Source organism: Grampus griseus (assembly GCF_964374135.1).
Source record: "Grampus griseus genome assembly, chromosome: 18".
NCBI classification, from domain to species: Eukaryota; Metazoa; Chordata; class Mammalia; order Artiodactyla; family Delphinidae; genus Grampus; species Grampus griseus.
In genome coordinates this window covers 9,940,109-9,963,940 of record NC_139012.1, presented here as the reverse complement: position 1 = coordinate 9,963,940, position 23,832 = coordinate 9,940,109, and the positions used below count along the sequence as shown (strand labels likewise).

General features: G+C 39.3%; 1 protein-coding gene across 3 annotated transcripts in view; it reads right to left on the bottom strand.

The window, feature by feature from the left end:
- The window catches only part of NALCN (sodium leak channel, non-selective), a gene marked incomplete at its 3' end in the record, with an annotated part of 278,612 nt that overhangs the window by 130,740 nt on the left and 124,040 nt on the right, over positions 1–23,832 (bottom strand). For all 3 annotated transcript variants that reach the window (XM_082675905.1, XM_082675903.1, XM_082675904.1), the window contains one exon: positions 17,701–17,892. In XM_082675905.1, coding sequence (XP_082532031.1) covers positions 17,701–17,892 — 192 coding nt within the window. The remainder of the gene's footprint in view (positions 1–17,700; positions 17,893–23,832) is intronic.

Below are 23,832 nucleotides of genomic sequence, written 5' to 3'. Positions count from 1 at the left end.
AATATTAATTTCTCTGAAAAATGATTGTGCCTTATTCCTTGTGATTTAGAAAGAAATAAAGTTGAAACTGGTGGTTTCAATTAATTCTGTGACTGCCTTTTATGTTGGCAAGAAAGAACGAGCAGTTCTTTGCTTTTATTTTTTTTTCAAAATGAACCCACATTGGGCTTCCCTGGTGGCGCAGTGGTTGAGAGTCCGCCTGCCGATGCAGGGGACACGGGTTCGTGCCCCGGTCCGGGAAGATCCCACATGCCGCGGAGCGGCTGCGCCCGTGAGCCATGGCCGCTGAGCCTGCGCGTCCGGAGCCATTGCTCCGCAATGGGAGAGGCCACAACAGTGAGAGGCCCGCGTACCGCAAAAAAAAAAAAAAAAAAAATGAACCCACATTATTTATTTTGCTTTTTTAATTCCTAAAATATGCTTGTTGCCAAGCATTCCATTTAAATGAGTAAAAAGAGAGAGAGGGGAGAAAAGCTTGTTTACTGGTCAAATTTTAGACTACTATGGAAAAGTCTTGCTGAATCTAGACTAATGTAATTGGCCTTAAATGTCAAAATGAGCTTGAATGTAATTAGAAGCAAAGCAGAAATCAAAATGTTATGCCTATTCCAGCAGCAAATTACTTTAAGTAGAGTCTACACTTAAATATAATTTCAAGAGTAAAAGGAAAGATGGCAGAAGTTCATTTGCAAAACCTAGTGAATTTTTTCTAGTTATGAAAGTGAATGTAGGTATATCTGATCATCTCTTTTCTTACACACGGCCGTGCTTGGGTTAACTTCTACATATAACACCATAAATGACCATGTAGACCAAACCATAGATTTGTACAGTCTCCTAGGATTCTTTCAGGGTAAGATTTAAGAACATGAGAAGAGACACTGAGCCATGACTAGCATTTATACAGTGCTTTGCAGTCCCCAAAGCAGTTCATGTCCATTATTTAGAGTAATTTCAGCAATAATCTTGTGTTAGTTACTGTACATTTTGCAGATGGGTAACTGAAATACAGAAGCCTTAAAATGACTGATCCAGGTTGGCAGGTAGCAAGCGATGTTTCTGGGTCTCTAGGCTGGAATCTGTTGATTTCAAATTCCTGCTGTCCTTTTGGATATTACAGGTAACAAGACGTCTTAATATCTAGTAATTGCTGATTTCCTTTCCTTATCTAAATTACTAAAACAAACAATGCTCTAGTCTAAATCATATTTAAAATTGTTACCTCCTTTGTCTAGCACGGTACTGAGTACATATCTGAAACTCTGTTATTATGCTCAACTGGTTAATAAAAATTACATATCTCCAGTATTTTTTATGCTTTGCTAAAATAAGCTTCACTTGTTACCATTTTTCCAAATGAAAAAGACACAACCTTTTCAATTTCATGAGAATCTAAAATTACAAACTGTCTTTTAATAATAAAAATATTTTAACAATTTAAGACTTAAATGTTAAAGTTCCTATATTAGAAACACTTATCTTAAGGAAAAAAGATCGAGATAAACTGAATGAACTTATATTTTCCCCCTAACAATCTTTCTTGCAGAGCATGATATTTTTAGTTGAAAGGTATACTTCCCACCGATTATGTTAAAATAATTTTGAAATGCAACCATCTAGCTGACGGAACAAACAGCTGTGAAAATGAGACCTGGAGATTTATGCAAATAGGAGACTTCTGAATTAATTTTCCTCATAGAACAGACTGTCAAGTTTCTTGAAGTATTTATGCCCTAATCTCTTAATTAGCGATTTTGCTAATGTCAGTCATATTAAATTTTCATAATGTAAATGATGCATTTCACTGGCAAATATGTGCTATAAAATTACAGATGGGGCTTCCCTGGTGGCGCAGTGGTTGAGAGTCCGCCTGCCGATGCAGGGGACATGGGTTCGCGCCCCGGTCTGGGAGGATCCCACATGCCACAGAGCGGCTGGGCCCATGAGCCATGGCCGCTGAGCCTGCGCGTCCGGAGCCTGTGCTCCACAACGGGAGAGGCCACAGCAGTGAGAGGCCCGCGTACCGCAAAAAAAAAAACATTACAGATGAAAGTTAATATTTTACTTTGGGTGCAACAGAGATTTAGTAACATATACAAAAGAAACAGTGCTCCTAAGAACACAGATGTACGTCTTACTGTGAAATAAAACTGAGGATTTATTCAGAAAACTTTTGTAACTAAAATACCACCGAGTCTACACAGGAAATTTCCCAGTGTTTTTTTACTATCCACTTGTAGAACTATGCCCAAGAACAAGGTTTTCCTATTTGGCTTCAAACAGAAAGCAGCATCAGTCAGGAAATGCTTATATTTTTGCATACTAAAAAACCCCACACTTTGGAAATGGTTTGCCTATTTTTTGCTCTCTTTTAATGGGCTTTGATTTCTCATTTCTCTTCAATCTAAGTTCACAAATAAGAAGCTTCACTGCCAATTATATTGTCTGCTCTTTTCTATTGCAAACATACATTTCAAAACCTTGCTTCTATCTTGATAGTGCTTATTTAGTACTCTAACGCCTTGAAAATAAAGTTGATAGTTGTTTACCAATAAATATTTAATTGATATGACTTGAATTTAATAAAGTTGATTTTATAAGTCATAAACTAAAATTTGTCTTATTATACATCTGAAATTAGTCTTATACAATTTGCATATCCCTGTTATATCTATACTTTCCTTCATTTAAAATTTTACCAGCTAATGTTCTTGTTATTTTAAAAAATGAGATAATTATTTTTCTTACTGATGTATAATTATAAATTAAGCTTTTATATCTATCTATCTGTCTACCAACTTACCTATCTCCATTTTTCTAAACCAAGAAGCCATTCATTGTACAAAATTTGGAAGTACAAAAAGGCATAAAGAATAAAATAAGTTACTTATAATTCAAACGAGGTTGTATATATTTTTTAGAATTTGTTGTAGAATTTGAAAATTCTACCAGTTTGTTTTTCCCTAGGGATATACATGTACTGGAAACAAAATTGAATCCAGCTGCAAATACAGTGTTGTTTTAGGGTTCTTTGCTTGATTTTTGGTCATCACCACTTATGTCACTCATGACTAACCTCATTAAACATTCTGTAAAAATACAGTTTTGATAACTGTATAATATGTCACCATATTCAAAGTTTACTTAGACATTCTATTATGATTGGACATTCAAGTTGTTTTAAAATTTTCACACTGATAAATAATGGTACAAAGAGCAATTTCTTTGAAGATCGATCTTTGTGTGCACTGTGGATATTTTCTTGGGGAAGACTTATAGAAATGCAGTTACTAGATCAAAGAGTAAAAATGCTTTTTAGTGTCTTGATACATAATGAAAAACTGATTCTCAGAAAAGTTACACAAATTTCAATGTGTGAGAGGCTCTTCTGTTGGCAATGAGCATTATCATTAACCAAAAACCAAAATAACGAACAAACCTTGTCCATTTGACATGTTCTTACTAATATGTATTACAAATTATGGTTGTACCGTCACATTTTCCTTTGTTTTTAAAAACTACCTATGGTGATTATTTTTGACTTGTTTGAAAATTCAAATGTATCCTTCTTCTAGGCCTAAAAAGTCCCTGACGATCTAAGATGAAAGATGGTATTTTCTTTGCTTTCTACATTTTTACACTTTAAATATCCTTGCTCTAATTTACCAGGGAGTTATTTTGGTACATAGTATGAGAGGGCTTTGGTATCCCCAACATTACTACTAATAATTAGTCTTTTAATCATTCATTGTGATCCTTTCTTTGTCATATGTTTTTTCAATGGATATATATGTTTGCCCATTCATCTGTATGTTAACCCTAAATCATACTCTTTTAATTATTGTAGCCGTATACAGTTTCTTGTTGGTTCTCACTGCTTTTTTTTAATAGCATCTATAATGTGGGGAAAATACTTCCTTAACAGGGTAGTTTTGGGGATTCCATTACATATATGTAGATATCTATGTATGTATGTGTATCTCTTTCTTTCTATAAATGTCTATCTATGAAAAGTTCTTGCTATAGGGACCTCACAGGTAAAAAATACTTAAATCCAGTAATTATTACTATTAATAATAATGACCTCTGGGGAAACGTTTCTCTAGACTTAATCAGAGATAATTACGCTTCTCTAGAAACTAGTTTGTTTTTACCTCATAATCATTGTTTAATCTATTTCGGTGTATATTTGCTCTAGGAAACATGGACGTCCTCATGATGAACTTTAGGGTTTGTTTTTGCTTCCACTGTAATTTTGATTTTGTTTTCCCTTTAGATTAATTCTTTTAAATTCTGCTTAAATTTATTGGACCTAGGTATAATTCTTGTTGGATACATTATAGCCTATTTGGATTAAGGCAAAATAGAATAAACATTTCTTTCCGTGTATTGCTCAATTGCCTGCAATTTAAGTCTATTATTATTTATTTAGTTGAATAATGCAGAAATTTGCATTCTTCCTCATGCTCCAAGGTAGTATTCCCTTTCCTTTATTTTGCTGTACTTTCCATAATCCTCCAATTGGTTTTACTTCCTTTTTTCAATCAACCTGAAAGGACATGGCTTATCCAAAGAGACACGAAGTGTGACATTTGCCTACATTGTTAGCGGAATTCTCTTTCTGGTCATTCATATAACTATGCATGCTTTATTGTCAAATTTCTGGAGTTTTTCTTTCAGAAATGTATCCAGTACATTTCTGTTGGATTGAGGTGAGATTTTTGACCTTTGCTCACTGCCTTATTCCTGAGATTCTGAATTGAATTAATGGCACATGGAAAACTAAAATAACAACAAAAACAATACTACAGACTTAAGTCTGAACTAGTTACCAGGGTTCTTTCTATATCTAGTCCCTGCCTATACTGTTTTTCCCCTTTTGTATTGCACAATGTAAGATTACAGGATGCAACCCATCCACTGCCACTTGCCTAGTACAGCTCCCTTCGCCCCGACACCCCACCCCGCCCCCATCTGCACACACATGTACTCAGCTACATGCATGCTCACTCGTATGCACACATATATTTTTATCCTGTCTTGTTTCCTAGACATTAAGGTTTTAACATTGATTCATAGAGAAGATGTTTGAGAAGGCTGGAGAGAATCCTCTGTAGAGGTAGGCAGTTGTACCCAAGGGGTGGGCAGTGGGGAAAGAATGAACCTATACATCAGTCATTAAATGGTTCTGCATTTAGTCCCAGATGTGAAATAGTGAATGATAAGCTATTTCAGATTCCAGCAGTACTCTTATTTATAATTTTTTACTTTTTGCATTTTTGTTGAAAGTTGCAAAGGGTGAGTAAAAAGAATAGTCAAAACCAGAATGGGGGTGGATTTTTAAACTTTCAGTGCAACACAGAAAACTGAATGCTTTCTGTACAGTTAATGCCCAATGATTTACTGAGGGATACTTTTATGTTGGGCTATATGATTATTGCTAGGAATTTAGTGTTTCATGCTAAGAAGCTGGACTTCCACATTATTTAAGAAAAACACTAGTTGCTACTGCTTATTGATTCCCTGTTACATTGTCAGCACAATGTTAACTAGTCTGAATATATTATATCCTTTAAACTTTCTAATAATCCTCTAAGATATTTACTGTTGTTCTGTTTTTATTATATGTAACCACGAGAGACTAGTCGAAATGTCTGACTATAGATTGTATTTTTTTGTAAGCAAGACTCAACAAAGTATTTAAAATATAGTTAGCTTTTCATCAGTGAAAATATGCTCACAGAAACTCATCTTAACTGAAGGAGACACACACATATTCCTCATTAATAACTCTTACTGGTTTTTGAAGTTGGTGCAATGGAGTAGACTGATTATTAAAATAATATTTATGTAATATGGTAACTACTAGTTGGAAAACTACAAATAAGATTGAAACGGAGCAGGACCCTATTGTCCTTGCCCCCCATGTCCTCAGCCTGCCTTTTGTTTGGGAAAAACTTTAGCCAAAGAATAAGTTTAATCAGAGAAGTGAGAAAATGCAGAAACAAAGGAAAACAGCCCAAGGAGACCAAATAATGATAGTTTAGTCATCAAGCATAGTCAAGGACATTTAGTTCCTCCTTAAGGGTTACAGATAATATTCTGAGCCATATCCTGTGAGCTGTCTTATAGAGACTGAAACCACCACCAGGTGGAAGAAGTTAACTACACGATGATCAGGCTGTAGCCATGACATAAGCTGCCACAATTCCGAGAACAGGCCTCAAAGAAATGGGGACAAACCGACCCTGGAACTGAAGATTAACTGTACCTAAAACAATCAAGATGACACTGGTCAGACCACCGATGACCAATGTCAAGATGACGGTCAGAGCTGACTGTGCTGTTTCTGCATGTAGCCCCTCCCTCCGCCTATAAAAATTCTTGCCCCCTGAGTGTCAGTGAGGGGAGTCGGCCTTTGCACAGGAGTCTGCCTTCACCCCCCGTTGCCAGCATCCAAAATAAAGCGAACTTTCCTTTCCACCAACCTGGCCTCTTTAATGGCTTCTGAGCTGCAAACAGCCGGACCCCACTTTCAGTTGCAAGATGACTGGTAGAAAACTACCAAAATATGACAAGGTGCAAAAAAAGGTTCTCCCCCAAAGAATATGCTTCTGGGATCAGGGGTAGGACTAGAAGGATGCTTTATTCAAGAAATGTCATAATTCCTGGAATACTGAAGTTCAGTGGTAAATGATATCAACACACAGCCACAGGAAAAGATATGGCCATTTCTGTGTGATTCATGCTGCGTTCAAATAGTCCTCCAAGAGGAAGAGCACAGGATAGTATTTTATCACTATGCCACTGATGAATCACCACAAATATAAATTCAAATAGAAGCCAAAGAACCTCAGATGCTATAGCAGAAAGGAAATAGAGTTAATTTTTCAGGTTTTATGAGGGAAGTGGTTACATTAAGCTATATATTGCATTACTTTAAAACTTAAACCAAATTGCTAGTTTCTATTGCAGGGCCATGTCCAGGCACGGATGACAATTTGGCTTAAAGCCTCAGATGGGACTGACTTTATGAGACTGTGGAAGATTTGACACAATAGTGGTCACACAGACAAAATAAAAAATTACCTCCCCTACTGCCCTGAGGATGCCAGAAGTTCTGCAACTGATCGTAAATTTTTGTCTTTGGTCAATAAAGGTGAGTCTTGTGCAATGAAAAACCTCCTCAGAGAAATAACATTTTTTTCAGTGTAAACTTCGTCAAAATAGCTCTTCCACTATTCTCCAGGAAAAATAACGAAGAAAGTAAAAATCTTCAATGGCTCCCCCGTGTCACAATCCCAACCTCGGAAGACACCCAATGGTCAGGCTCCAGCCCGACACTGCAGTTCCTTTCACACTGTGATTCTCCATGTCTCTGATTTACTCACTCGGTTTTCCTTACATAGAATACTCTCATTTAATGCCATTACCCAAATCCTCCTGGGGAATCATATTTACCCCTGATGACAACTCTTCATAAAGCTCTGCAGACTTCCTTCCCTGGAAGCAATCTCCTCCTCTCTTATTAAAATGAAACGATAGTTGGAAGCACAATACATAGCATATAATAGGTTCCCGGAAATTTTTAAATACCCTCCAGGATATCTTTGATATTACTTTACAACTGACTACATCTATTGGAGCACATTTCACTTTCTGGCTTGAGCTCCTTCTTATGTTTCTACTAGAGGATAAGTTCAGTTCGTCCTTATGTGCTCAACTCTGCTGTAAGTGAAAGTACGTTGGTTCATGTGTGGCCATCGCATAGCTCCATCACATGGAGAATGCTGTCTGAATTATAAACAACAACAAAATAGGCACACAATCTATTTAGTCTTCACTGTGAATGGAAATATGCAGTATTTGTGGAAAACTTCCGGGGGTGTAGCAGATGAGGGGAGTATAAACATTAGGATATAAGAAACAAAGTGGAGATAATATCTGTAATGCAAGCAAATACAAAGAGATGTATACACATGAGGATATAAGAATAAAAGTGGAGGGACTTCCCTGGCGGTCCAGTGGTTAAGACTCTGCGCTTCCAATGCAGGGGGCGCGGGTTCGATCCTTGGTCAGGGATCTAAGATCTCACGTGCTGTGCAGCGTGGCCAAAAAATAAAATTTAAATAAATAAAAATAAAATCTCAATTAAAAAAAAGAATCAAAGTGGAGATAATATCTGTAATGCAAACAAATGCAGAGAGATGTGAGGCTGCAGATGAGGAAAGCAGACACTAGGATGCCTGGCCTTGGGTTGTGCCTATAGAAAAAAAAATAAAGCTATCTATCTGAAAGACAGTCAACAGAGTGGTTTTCTTTTTTCATTTTTTGCCTCAAAAATTTATAACAGAACCTCAGTGTCTGATCGTACATGAGAAAAAATGATTTTAAAACCATAGGAGGGGCTTCCCTGGTTGAGAGTCCTCCTGCCGATGCAGGGGACATGGGTTCGAGCCCCGGTCCAGGAGGATCCCACATGCCGCGGAGTGGCTGGGCCCGTGAGCCATGGCCGCTGAGCCTGCGCGTCTGGAGCCTGTGCTCCGCAACGGGAGAGGCCGCAACAGTGAGAGGCCCGCATACCGCAAAAAAAAAAAAAAAAAACCATAGGAAATTCTGGACAACATGAAACAGACATCCTTTAAAAGGCCTAGTTAAGATCCAGGAATATAATGGAAACTCCAGGACCAAAAACTAACAGGCAGCTTGAGTCAAGAAAAGGCACCTTCCCTAGGGGATTTATGAGCTCTGCTAGACTTTGGTTTTTAATGTCACGTCACACAAGGGGCAAAGTCATGGACCCCTGAAAGGTGGAGATTGCTAAGCTGGGTATTTACTGGGCTTCACTGGAGGCTGACCAGAAAAAAATTCAATGGCAAAAGGAGATGAAAAGGGAGCATGTGTGACTTGACTCGGGCACACATGTGGAATCGTACGATGACACAGCTGGCACCACAGAACTGTGGGGAATGGATAGACCAGTCAATAAATGGTACTGTGACAATAGGTTAGACAAACAGAAATAAGATTGTTCCCTATCTTATTACAGCAGCCACAAAAATCAATTCAGGTTAAACAAAGAACTAAATGTTTAAAAGCCGAACAAAGCCTGACAAGACCAAATATTGCTGAGTTGAAGCTGAGAACATTCTCATATATTACAGATGCCAGATAAATTGGTAAAAGTACTTTGGAATGTAAGTTTATCACTATCTATTAAAGTTGAAGATATCTTTATTCTAAGACCCAGCAATTCCAGTCTTAGCTGCACACGCTAACAGTATTTTCACATCTGCAGAATTTCACAAGTGCAGAATTCAGATGTGTGCAAGTTAACATGCAATGTTCAGAGCAGCACTGTTTCGAGTCACAAAATATTAGAAACACACCTCTCAAACCTGCATGCATTAGCTTTCTATTTCTGTGTAACAAGCCACAAATTTAATGGCTTAAAACACTCACTGATTATCTCACAGTTTCTGTAGGTCAGAGGTGTGGGTGGGGTGTAATTGGGTTCCCTGCTCAGGGTCTCAGATGCTGAAATCATGGTGTAGGTTGGGCTGCGGTCTCATCTGGAACTTGGGGTCTTCTACCCTCATTTGGGTTGTTATCAGAATTCTCTTCCTGTGGTTGTAGGCCTGAGGGTGCTGGTTTCTTGCTCACAGCCCCCAGAAGCCACCCTCAGGTCCTAGCCACATGGCCCTTCACAACATGGCAGCTTACTTGTCCAAGGCCAACTGGAGACCCTCTCTTGTTTTGAATCTCTCTCTTCAGAAAGGGCCCAGTTCCTCTGATTAAGTCAGGCCCACCCAAGATAACCTCCTTTTTGCTTCACTCCAATTCCATCATTAGCAACCTATTCCCAGGAGTGAAATCCCATCATATTCACAAGTCCTGCCCAAACCCACAGGGAAAAGATTATGTAGAGGGTCAGATGTCCTGGAAACCCATTTTAGAATTCACCTACCACACGGGAGAATGGGAAAATAAATTGTGCAATGTTTCTCTGAATAGTGTTCTCTCTCTCTATATATATATAATATGGTGCAATGTATAGCTGTACATTATACCCCAAGGGAAATAAATAAAATATAGCTACAAGTACTCATATTGGTAAATCTCACAAACAGTGCTGAGCAAAAAAAGCAATTAGCAGAAGAAACAGTGCAGTATGAGACCCCATAAGGCGGGTTTAAATTACGCAAAAAGATATGTGATTCTCAGCTGACGCCTATATATGCACTCAAGGCATAAAGGGATGTACTAAGGACAAACATCCAATTCAGAAAAGTGGTTCTCTATGGGAAAGGGAGGAGAGGGATAAGGGGCATGTGCTCAAGGACTTCAGATCCATTGCTAATCTGCTTTTTGAACTGCATGTGGCCACAGAAGAATACATTTTATTATTCTTTATATACCTTTGCATGCCTGAAATATATCATGAAAAATTAAAAATACATGGAAGACCAAACAATAAAAAACAAAAATTAATACAGATTTCGGCAATATAAATTGAACTAATTATCCTTTTGAAGATAAGGTAAACCCTGAATTGATTAAAAATGTAGCAAATGGCAAACACTGAAAAAGATTAAGGGGCAAGTTGTTTCTTCAAATTTCTCAGTAATTCTTTCAATGCAACTAAAAGCATCATTAGCCATTCTGGTGGTGAGAGGAAACAGGGAAATTAATTTGTAATTAAGTGTTTTATAGTATTTACTGCTTAAATTGTTTAACTGCTTTGGACATGGTTTTATAACTGAAAATTCAGTAGAGCAAGTAATTAGTATTTAGAGAATGCAAATTAAGAAAACATATCAAAAAAAAAAAAAAAGAAAACATATCAAATAAACAGTATTAAAATTCAAGTACCCTGTATTATGGAGGGTAGTGTATTCTTTATGAATAAAAACTATCCCCATTTGTAGGAATGCAAAACAACTGAGGCCTGCTTATTGTTATTTTAGTAGGAAATTAAAAGGAATAAAGATACTGAGCTATTTAAAGATCTACAGGGGATGTTTATTGCAAGTGTTTTAGCAACATAGAAGAAAGTTTCTTCATATACCAAGTAGGGGGATAAACAGAACAAAAACAGTGGTGAAATTGCGCACATGAGCTTTTGTCGGGCAACCAGGAGAAAACGCAAACTTTCTGTCTTTGTTACAGAGAGATGTGGCTCTTGCCTATAGCAACCTGTCTCATGACCTGTATGGGCTTTTCCTTCATGAAAAGCTAATCTAATTGTTCTCCTTATAATACAACCTACTAGTCCCAACAAAACAGGAACGGCGGGATACTGCCTCCCAGCAGGACTTGATCTTGTTATTTCTACTTAGCAGTGTGTCTGTTTTGTTCAAATTAGAAGAGAAAGTTATTGCCTTGAGATGACAAAGTTGTTTTATTAAATTGTGTCAATATGTCATTCTTTTTTTTCCCACTGAAAACATTCAGGCTCCTTTCCTCCATCTCACGGGGTTTTTGCTGAGGCTCCTCTGGCTGTTTCCTCTCTGTCTCTGCGTCCTGATGCTGCAGATCCCATGACACAGTGCTAATAAGTGCTCTGAGAGGTGTCAGGAGAAAAGAGCACAGTGCTGCCAACTTCAAGCTACTTGCAGTCTAGTAAAGAAGATGAGACCTTGCATACGTGTCGATGGTGTGTGACAGAAGTAACCATAAAGATGGGAAGCAGGAACCCAGTATGTGCCAGGTCCTATGCTGGCTGCTTGGCAGGTCCTATGTGGGCATCTTGGAAAGGAGCTGGGACCCAGATGCTTCCGGGAGAGAAATTAAACACCAGTCCTCCTCCTACTCTGTGTCTATCTACACAGCCTGTTTGCACAGGGCATATGGGAGCTTCAGAGGCAGAAATGAGTGAGAGAAATCTCGTCCAGGTTTTGGGTCTGACCATTGTAGTGGCTTCTGTGGCTGTCTCCCCAGTATCCATTTCTTCCCCTATGATGAATCCAAGCCAACCACCTTGACTCTAGCCATCTTGCCAGCGATTCATTTAGTAGTGACCAAGTGACCCAATCCTGCCGGATGAGAGAAGAGAGCTGGTTTGCTGTGGGGCAGAGCGGGGCGGAAGGCACTGGGAAAGGTGTCCTTGATTCTAAGGAGATCTGGGCGGAGGTGACCCTCCTTCTTCTAGATTTTATCACGAAGCCTGAAAATGTTGCATCCATTTTGTTAACACATGAAGACAACACATGGACAATGAAACTGCTTTGCTTTGCTAGGGCTGCTGGTACCCAAAACTGGGTGGCTTCAAACAGTGGGAATGTATTATCTCACAGTTCTGGAGGCGAGCCATCAGAAATCAAGGTGTCGGCAGGACCACGCTCCCTCTGAAGGATTCTCCTTGCCTCTTCTGCCTTGGGTGCTTGCTGACAATCCTTGGAGGTCCTTGGCTTGTAGATGTCATGACAATCACACGGCCGTCTTCCCCATGTGTGTCACATTGTCTTCTCTCTGTGTATGTCTGTCTCGGTGTTAAAATCTCCCCTTTTTATAGAATATCAGTCATATTGGATTAGGGTTCACCCTAGTGACCTCATTTTAACTTGATTATCTCTATTTCCAGATAAGGTCACATTTTGGGAGTACTGAGGGTTAGTATTTCAACACATCTTTTGGGGGCACATAAGTTAACCCATGACAACAACTGAGAGAATTTCAGTGAAAGACCCAGAGTCCTGGCTTCCCCAAGTCTACCTAATCCCTTGAATTTTGTGAGATAAATCCTTTTTGTTTAAGTTAGTTGGAGTCTAATTGTTTAAGTTAGTTGGAGTCAATTTTCTGCTACTTGCAGCCAAAGCATTCAGACAGAATTATGCAGACATTGCTGATGGGATGAGGGTAAGGGCAGTGATGGAGGCTGACAGGGGTCTCGGAGCTGTAGACAACAGCAGAAGAAGGCATCTGTCCTGTTGAGCCTGATACAGTGTGGAAGGATCGGAGAGGTTTGTTTTGGTCCAGGACTATTATTCATTCTTCATCCAAACACCTATTCACCAGCTACCCTGTGGCAAGGATTGTGCTAAAATGGAGGATTTAAATGAGCAAGATAGACGTTGTTAGGACTTCCCTGGTGGTCCAGTGGTTAAGACTCTGAGCTTCCACTGCAGGGGGTACAGATTCGATCCCTGGTCTGGGAACTGAGATCCCACATGCTGCGTGGCTTTAAAAAAAAAAAAAAAAAAAAAAAAAGGTAGACACCATCTCTGCCTTTGAAAGGTGTGTTGGGGGAAATCCTGAAATATGAGCCCAAAGAGGTAAATGGGGCCAGAGCGGAAAAGATACTGAAAACCCTATTAAAATGTTTGTTATCTTGAGGGAAAGGAGAATCTTGAAGTATTTTAAATAGGAGAGTGTCATGAGGCAATTTACATTGAAGAAGGATCAGTTTTACTGCAAATGGAGCACAGGCTGCAGTGTGGTCGAATAAGGCACGGGGACCCACTGGGGAACCGGTGGAATAATCCTAATCCCTTTAGTATCCTTTCACCTTTGAGTATCTCCAGAAGCACCTGGGGTCTTCCAGCGTAGATGGAGCTGCATCAGAGGGTCAACGCGCTGGGCGGTTACTTAGTGTGCCCGGGTGCTGTTGTCTCCTATGTCGCTCTGCCCCTTCAGGGTTTTCTCTTCTTGGGATGTGGAAGGGACACCAGCTTCCCAGGTCCATGTCAGCTCCTCTTAGAGGGGTCTCACAGCAGGTTGCTGGAGCCCAGGATACAATCAGGTCCAATCAAACCAGTGTTGGGTTTTACATCTAGTCCTGTTTCCCTAGAGAGACTATACCCCCCCCGGATGGCTAGGTCAAGGTCAGGTTCCAAAAACAGCCAGAGTAATGATCTCCCGGGCACAGATGCTGGGTCCCCTTCACCAAGAACGCTCCTCTCTTCATGACCGGTCCTCTCTTGAGCCTCTCACACCTTCCTGCAGTTGCTTCCTGCATCCCATGGTCCTGTGTGTGATGGGGGTTGCTAGCCTCCAAGATGGAGTGGATCCAAGTAAAGATAATACAAACAATTGCTGATTTTAAAAGTTCCGATTTTGCACTGGGATGGATCACGTGATTTTTCTTACAGAAAATCTGTTCTCCTAATGCGCTGTGCTTTGGCTAATAATATAATTAACCAACCTACCTCAACACCCAGCCACTGAGTAATGAGGGAGCTGTCCCATGAGGATGGAAGGGGACAAGGCCCGCAAAAATCTAGCATCGTCTGCCCTGTGTTTATAATCATCTTTCCTGATCATTTCATATCAGGCAAGTGCCACCAACAGATGATGCTTTATTTGGCTGGGAATGATTATGATGGCTTTTTGTAATTGTAATATTTTTAACATTTCTTGCAAGATTTGATTATGTTTAGGAATTTAACTCTTAATTGCATTCATATGTAAGGAGAAATCTAGTCACTTCCCGTGTCAACGCTGTCAGCTGCTGTATAACTGATTAGAGGCCCCATAGTTGCTGGCTGCTTTCATTAAGATGGTCACAGTAATCAGGCGGAAAAGCACAACTGAGTAATTGGAGATCTGAAAATACAATGCTACTTGATTACAATTATGGCTGGGAAATTAGAGCAAATCCCAAGGGGCTAAGGCAGGACTGGATCTAAAGCAGCCTTGTCTTTAATACAGAGTAGCCTCTGTATTATGCCAATTTCAAATATATTATATAGGATATCACTTTTTTTTTCTTTTTTCTTTTTTTTTTTTTTTTGCGGTACGCAGGCCTCTCACTGCCGTGGCCTCTCCTGCGGAGCACAGGCTCCGGACACGCAGGCTCAGTGGCCATGGCTCACGGGCCCAGCCACTCCGCAGCATATGGGATCCTCCCGGACCGGGACACGAACCCGTGTCCCCTGCATCGGCAGGCAGACCCCTAACCACTGCGCCACCAGGGAAGCAGGGATATCACTTTTTTAATGCTTTCTAAACCCAGAGTTGGGTTGTTTTTGTATATCATTCAACACACACAATGCTATGAGGGAAATACCATTTTTGCCTGTATTTTAGATGTGAAAAAATAAAAGCTTAAAGAATAATTCATTTGGTGTCACATAACTAAAAAGTGATGGAGCAGTAAGTATAGACTCTTATCCACGATGCTTTCATATGCAGGCCCACAGCCCTTATTCACAGCTTCAATATTCAGAACATTTTGAAAATACCCAAAGGTGTTTTGTTTGGTTTTGTTGGTAGCTCATTTAGTGGCAAAAGTCTGATCTGACCTAGGTCTTATTTATTGTATTTATTTACCCTTCTTTGTCTGAAGGTTGATGTTTCGCTAGAGAAATATTAATGTGTTTGTTACAGGGTGCTGATTCAGACAGCTGTGGAGGGTGATATCACCCTTACAATATCTAGAATATTCTGCACTCCAAAAATCATCTGGTTCAAAGAGGTTTTGGGTAAAGGATATAAAGTTGGTGGGGTGAAATGAGAGGAAAGGGCAAAAAATGAAGATAAGGTATGAAATTAAGATAGGTCTGTGTAATAAATAAAGGCTTGTTACCGTTTAGTACCCATTCCCCACCCCGGGCCTAGAACAATGGCTGACCCTTAGGGGGAGCTGAATTAAACTGGCCTGAGGGGCGGACGGTGATCATGATGGGGATGGCAGTCTGCTCTTTGTATTTACCCAGCGAGGGGGCAGTGAAGGGGCAGCCTAAGAGAAGGTGGCCTTGACGACAACACTGTCATCTTTGCTTACATCTCTCTATCCCTGGAGGAAGAGCTGGTCCCACTGTAGAGGAGTCTGGCTCCAGGCCAATCCTAAGTGACCCGACCACGGCCAGGGACCAGGCTTTGCCCGGCAGGCTCATGGGGAGGGGAGGGAAGCTGCCCTCCCCACATGGTCTTGGGGCACAGCTGTGCACTGCAGTGCCTGCAGGGAGTTTCAGGCAAGGACTCGGCCCCCAGGCTGCCCCGCTCCTGTGCACAGCGGCATTCCCAGCCCGCGTGCCTCTGCTCGGAGGTCTCCCCCACGCGGGGGCCTCAGCTGAGGCACTTTTCTCCATCCTGACTCAGTACATTTTCACTTCTAGCCCTTCCTCTAGTCATATCCCTACGCCCTCCCCGGTTCATAAAAGGGCAGGAGCTTTGCCCAGAGCTCCTGGGCAAAGATCCCTCCCTCGTCACCGTGCCAGGGCTGGCGCACCTGCCCCTCACCCAGTGCTGTCCAGTGGGCAGAACAGGGCCTGGGCAGCGGTGCCGGTTCCTGCCTGCTGCCTGCACTGCAGCTGAAAGTGAACCAAGGCTCGCTGTGACTTTCGCCTCGGCTTGCTGTCCTACGAGACCACCTCGACACCTGCCCTGCCCCAGTGCCCTGCAGGCTGCCTTCAGAAGCCTTCTGCCAGCATCCTCTTTAGCTCACACATCTTTACTGCCCTCTCCTTGCGCTCTCTCACTGGCATTTAATCGTGATCACGCTTTCACCAACTTAAAAGTTCCTTGGCTTTATATCCTCCTCCTGTCAGCGACTGCCCTTTCTTATTTAAGTGCTGGAACAAGACACAGCTCAGTTCAACCTTCAGCACATGCTGTCCCCATGACCCAGAACACTGTTCTCTGTGCACCTCCTCTGGCTCCATCCAGCTGTTCCTCACTAACTTCCTGTTCCAGGGAGTCTTCCTGGATTCTTCCATTCCTGGTTATGGACCTCACCTCGGGGTTCCCAGAGCACCTTGTGTTTGCCTTTATCAAAGCCTGTCATGTTTTATGTCTACTTACTGGTTACCCACCCTCCACTGAGAATACCTGAAGACTAGGAACTTAATTGTTTATGTCTCAGGATGGCCAACACGGCCTGGCTTTTGATAGGCACTCAACAAATGCTTGGCAATGAGTAACACATTTAGTACAAGATTAAAACAAGTAATAACCCAGAGTATTTTAGTCTATCTGTTAAAATTTAAAAAAATAACCCAGGCTATGTTAGTCTATCTGTTACGTTACAGACACGTTTGCCCTCAAAGCTTATTTTTTTAAAAAATATATGTTGTTATTACCCCAAGGCTATAAAAATATCTATATATATTCTTTGCCTTGGTCATTATATTTTTTCATATTTCTAAATCCACATGGAGTTAAATTTCAGGATCCTTCTGATTAGGCGCTGTATCTTCTACACAAGTTCTTTATGGATTGACTGGTTTTTAACTTTCTTTTTAGCCTAAGTGAATTCTAACAAGAATACAGAGTTATGAACTAGATGATCTTTTAAAGACACTTCAAATCTGAAGAGTTTATGAAATTCATATATTGAAAATCAAAATTTCCTTCTAGATCATGCCTGACATAAAAATATATATGAACTGTAAAACAGATTTAAAATGTTAACTCTCACAAACACATAAAAGCAAACTTTAAACATTTTTAAATTAATAATTTTAAAGTTCTGCTATATTTTCATTTATAGGTACTAAGAACCCTATCTTCCATCTTTACTGGTTTCTGCATCTCATTCTATAAGATTATTTCCAGAATTTTAGAATTGACACATAATCTGACCATGCTGAAAATGTTCTCAAACACCTGTATTCTGCAGAAAAGACCACTCTGAATATTAAAACTGAACTACTCCAAGTTACAGAAAAAGACAATATTTTAAAACCACTGTTAAAGTGAAATTACTTTGATATTGATTCAGAATAACTGAATTAAACCGACTGCATCTTTTGTTCTTACCCTTGGAAACGTCGTAAATCTATCCAGCTCTTCGACGAAGCAGAACATCTGCAGACTAATTGCCGACATAACAATCAAGAGGCTGGCAGTAAATACAACCAAACTTCCCAGCTTTTTTCCAGGACCAAATATCTTGTACACGAAGTCTTCTAATGCAGGTGAAATTTTAATAAGCCGAACTACCCGGAGAACCTATTGTGGGAGAGAAAAACACACACACTTGATCGTTTATTTATACTGAATCTTAAATAAGTTCATACTAAAATCTCATTTTTCATAGCACTCTATAAAATCACATTTAGCAATTAAATTAAACAATTTAATAACTAAGATATCAGTAGCTCAGTGACTGCCATATAGCAAGAACTCAATAAATCCCAAAGGAATGAAGGAAGGAAAATGGTGACAACTCAGTGTTTTAATGTATATGATGTGATAATTCAAAGTGGCATTAATTAACACATTTGTTAATGTTCATTTGTTCTAATGTTCAAATATCAAAGAAAACATTAGTTCAATATTAGGCATATTCACTGTCTCATAAAACAAACTTTCCTAGGGATTACTGTACATTCAAAAGGAAATTTTAAAAATCCATCTATCAAGGAGTCTTTACTCATGGCTGAGACTGCTACGCTAAGATCTATTCTATCCTTCCTTTAACTAATAGAACTTGCTGAATTTTAGCCTAGCAAGGCTACAGACTGCATTTTCCAGCCCCACTTGTATCTAGTTGTGGCCGGTGGACTAGGTTCAGACCTATGGAATGTGAAAAGAAGTGATTTTTGCACTTTAAGTTAAATAATTTGCCCTGGACACTCTTTTCATACCTTCCTCTGGCTGGGAAATTAAAACAACTGTAATTGTCCCTTTGGAACAAAAATAGAAGCCTCGTATAGAAGATGACAGATTCAGTCTAACCCAACAGGCCTGCTTTCTGGATGGCCCTGGGGAGCAGAGCCACCTACTTGCCCTGGACTCCCACCAACTGGAGAGAAACACACTTCTATCTTACGCAAGCCCTGTATTTTTTAGAACTTTGTTATACGTGCTCAGCTGGTTATCTAAACACACACATGTTTAAATGTTTTGCATATATATATATGCAAAAACTACCACCCATAACTAATTAATTTTCTCATTCACTTAACAAATATTATTATGTGCCAAACACTGTGTTGGACAAATAAGATTCAATGGCTATTACTGTTACAAAAGGAGTATAATACAAAGGCACAGCTCTTAAGGGCATATCTATAAGATTAAAAATATAAAGTAGAATATCATTAAAAGTTGAAGTATAAAATATGGAAAAGTAGCATTTTTCAACAAGTCTAAGATGCCATCGATTTTTTTATGTACCACTGAGAAACTGAAAAATGCCGCCAATTAAAGTATAACACACCACTGATTATAAGACACATCCCAGTTTAGAGATATTAAAATAGGAAAATTGTGGTCTTGGTATAAATGAAAGATGATAAGTAGAATGGTAGTCCAAGATGGTTCGCTATCAATAAGAGCTTAAGGTGTCTGTAAAGGCTTCTCAGGAGAAGAAAGAATACAGTAAGGAACAGGAAATGCTTTAAAAACCTAGATTTAGGGCTTCCCTGGTGGCGCAGTGGTTGAGGGTCCGCCTGCCGATGCAGGGGACACGGGTTCGTGCCCCGGTCCGGGAAGATCCCACATGCAGCGGAGCGGCTGGGCCCGTGAGCCATGGCCGCTGAGCCTGCGCGTCCAGAGCCTGTGCTCCGCAATGGGAGAGGCCACAACAGTGAGAGGTCCACGTACCGCAAAAAACAAAACAAACAAACAAACCCCCTAGATTTAAATTTTTACACAAAATAACATGCGTTTGGATTTTTCCAGCAACCCTAGCTTCCTAATCCTCTTAGTCTATGAGGTCCAGAAGGGACTTCCTGACCCCCATGATCCAGGCCTGGCCAGGGTATTCACAATGACCTCAGTCATCAGAACTTCTGTGGGACCTATGAGAGGTGTCCTATTTTTTAGCCCCAGCTGGAATTACTGTAAGAGCCACATAAGCCCTGAGCTTCTGGGAGCCATCTTAGCCACCACATGGACAAAGAGAGCTTAGAAATGATACCAACACAGAAGAAAGGTGAGTGGAGAAATGGACGGGGTCCCAATAATACCATGTTAGTCTCTGAATTTGGCCATCCCTGAAGCCACATTTACCCGCTACCCCCAGACTCTGAATTAACAGGAACTACTAATGGTGAACCGTATTCTCATTGTCTGCAGAACACAAATACCAATAGTGTGGGTTGTAGCTGCACGTCTCATAAACTAATGGACAAATGTTTAAAGAAGTTGAGAAAAATGTAGATTTCCTTCATGCTCATTTAAAATACTTAATACTTTAAGAAGAAAATTTATGTGAGAAATTATATTGTTCAAATTAAACATTATACCACAGGCATGGTTAAGCTACTAGTTTTTCCCGCTATAATTCTTAACATACATTTCCAAATCAGAACATATTACACTTGGGTCATCTTCCCAAATAACAAGCAAACAGCTTTATCATAAGAACTATTAAAATAGTAACATCCAGAATAATAATATGAAAAGATTTTACACTTTTATTTATTCTTAGACATAAATGATTCAGTATCTAATAGTTAAACAGCTGAGTCCAGGAAAGTTTACAGGAACAATTCAACTGGTTTATTGCTCAAATTTCAGTACCTTGTGTTTTCTCCACTTGCATTAAAATCATATTTAAAAGATTGCCTAAGTAATCTTGAATCCTGTCCCAAATTCTAATAAAAACAGTCTATGCACATCTGTGCAATTTTGATAAATTAATATTTCATTAGCTGGAAGAAACATAACTTAACACAATTCCCACATTGGTGATTTGATAAGCATTTTCAAAGGGGCAGGCCTGCATCTGTGGAAAGGCAAAATCCTTATCGGTAATTCTAATTATGCCTTTTCATTTATTTGGGGATAAGTGTGCTTTTCACTCTGTCTACCCAATAAAGCCTTTTGATTCTGTGTTCCTACAGATACGAAATAAAGTAAACCATACATTCAAAGATAAGCACTGTAGGACATTTTGTGGTTGCTTCCAAAGCACATTTTCCTGGTCACATTTCTAAGTCTGTTGTTAAAGGTCACTGTGCTGATTAATAGTGAGATACTGTAGCAATTGAGTGGTTAAGAATATGAATATAAGATTAAACTTCTTGGGAATGAGTTTCCACCATTTGCTAGTTATGTGGTCTTGGGCAAGTTATTCAGTCTCTAGGGATCGCAGTTTACACTCCATCAAAACAGTTTATTCTCTAACGAGAAACAAATGAAGCGATGCACTCGGCAGAGTGCCTGGCACACAGTAGGTGCACAATAAATACCAGCCGGTGTCATCACCCTGCTATGTCAGAACCAGAGCATTTTGCGAAGACTTTATTACTCCCTGTAATATGCCCTATGTTCACTCCATCAAGCATGTATTCTCCTTAGGACAGGTGCCATGTAGTTCTCTCTACCTGGAATGCATCCACCCAGACCTTCTCAAGGTTCGCTCCTTCTCTGCCCAAATGTCCCCTCTTCAAAGAGGGCTTCCCTGAACAAACTTATCTAAAATAGCACCCTCACCCCACAACTTCTATCCTTTTCACTCAGCTTGTCTCTCCTGGATGGCATTTCCTGTACTCGCATTCCTTTCGTGCACTCGTACTTGTGTACTTGTGTGTACTTGTGTATAAACTGTTTGCCCTCTAGAATGCAAGCTTCCCGAGGTGGGCATCTTCTCTGCCTTGTTCACTTCTCTGCCCTCAGGATCTGGAACAGTGCCTGGCACATAGTAGGTGCTCAGGAACTCTCATCTGAATAAAGAGATGGATAACACCCAACTCTCAGAGATAACTGATATAAAGGGAGACATTTTGTACTAAATTGTTGACTTCATTTAGATATAAAAATTGTGACATTCACTACGGGAAGAACTGCTGCCAGCACGATGAAGAAAGGTCAAGTGAGATGAGAAGCAAGCATGAGGACCAACAGGGGAGATCAAAGTCAGCCCATAAAGAGCCAATCTGTTCAGGACAGTGGGTTCTCCAGATGTGAATTTGCAAAAATCCTTGTGACATCTAAGTTTCTTGAGAGATTTAGCTTCTAGGCACAAAATAACTGAGACAGTGTTTATCTCATTAGACAAATATAAACTTGGCCATGTATAGAGAGATACAAATGAAAATCACTCTACTATTAACATAAACTATTACAAGTTTTACAGACATTAAAATTGCAAACTTCACTGACCCTGTATTGTGACTGTATCTATAGCTATATGTCTATATATAAAACGATTGGAGCCATGCACACTGATTTTAGATATTTTGTGAAAAACAGAGTAGAAGAAAAAACCTAGTGGTTAGGACTACGTGCTCTCACTGCTGAGGGTCCCAGTTCGATCCCTAGTTGGGGAACTAAAAACCCCATAAGTCACGCAGCCGAAAAGAAAAACAACCCAGAGGTGGTGACTTTTAATCATCTGTAATGATTTGGTTTATTTCTTTCCGGTCATTTTTTCATTTATAGGTATTTTACATACATATATAGAGCTATATATGTTATATATAGCATGGATATGTAGCTATACATGTTATATAATTTTATACTGTTTTGCATTTAAATAGAACAATCATATCTCTAAGTTACTACAAATTCATCATAATTATTTTTATGGCCAAATTTGCATATGAATTACTAAGCTATTCCTCATATGCTTACCACTTAAACAGTTCCCATTTTTTTCTCTCATAAACAATTCTAGAATGAATATCTTTGTGTGCAAAATTCTGACCTATTTGTAACTTTTCACTGAAAAATTATCTATGAGAAATGATAAGAATTTTAAAGCCCTGAATATATTTTATATGGCACCCTTGCTGTAATAGGCTTTGATGTCTTTCTTAATTTAATAGGTTTGGAAAAAAGATATGTTGTAGTTTTGACTATGAGGCATATTTTCTGTAATTATGTACAATGATTCTCTAATGTAGGTCCTAAATGCTCATGTTGATTTTGTGAATCTAGACAGCAGTGCCCAAGAGCATATAATGACACAAATGTTTGGAAAGCATATTTTGTATCAAGAGTTTCAAACATGTGTATGTCTCTTGCCCCAGGCATCTCACCTATGATAACCAAGGCTGAGGATATAACCCAACCAGTGGCAAGGGATTTCTGTTCAAAGATGTTGACAGTACTGAAAGCTTGAACCATGATACCCTCTGTGAGTTCACTGGGTGCTTGGCTGTGACTACGAGAGGCTCAGCTTTTCATGTGTGTTTGTGGGGTATGTTTTTCATTTTTGCAAATTGTATTTTCACGTCCTTTCTCCCAGGTATCAGGAGTGCTGAGTTTCAGGTCACGATCGGGCACCTGAAGTTAATACTTCTCTGAAAATGATGGCTTTGGTATCATCAATAAGTAAGTTCAGTGAAGTTGGAATGTATTTTCTTTCATCTAAGGAGTTAGAATCTTGTTTCTCTGAATTGTTTCTTTGAAAATTGTACTGCCATTTTATTCTCCAACTATTTTAAAATATCTATGAAGAAAACAATGCAACTTCTGATATTTACATGATAAATTATACAAATGAGCAATTCTGAGTCAGAAAAATGACTATACTTGAGATTTTAAAAGTTAAGCTATCCCATATACATATATTATATTTTGACCAAGGAGTTAAAAAGAACGCTCAGCATATTGCTATTATTCAACAATTACAAAGAGCGTAAGTAATAATTACTTTTGTTTACTGAATAATTATAAAGTAATGTGATTGAATATATCACATTTGAAAAAATAGATATCCAGTTATTATAAAAAAAGTAAAAAATTATAGGTATTGTTATTTAATCATCACAAAGAAACTAATAGGAATTCATAAATAATGAAGTATGACTAATTACAATCTGTAAAGGTAAGTTTTATTTCTTATTATTTCAACTGTAAGTTAGTGTTGAGCAAACATAGTTAGACTTATTGAGAAGGGAGAACTACACTTGGAATTAAATTCATATTTCCTGCTCTTTAAAGTGTGTGTCAACATCTGATGTAGTTTAAAATTTTACATGTATGCACAGATGC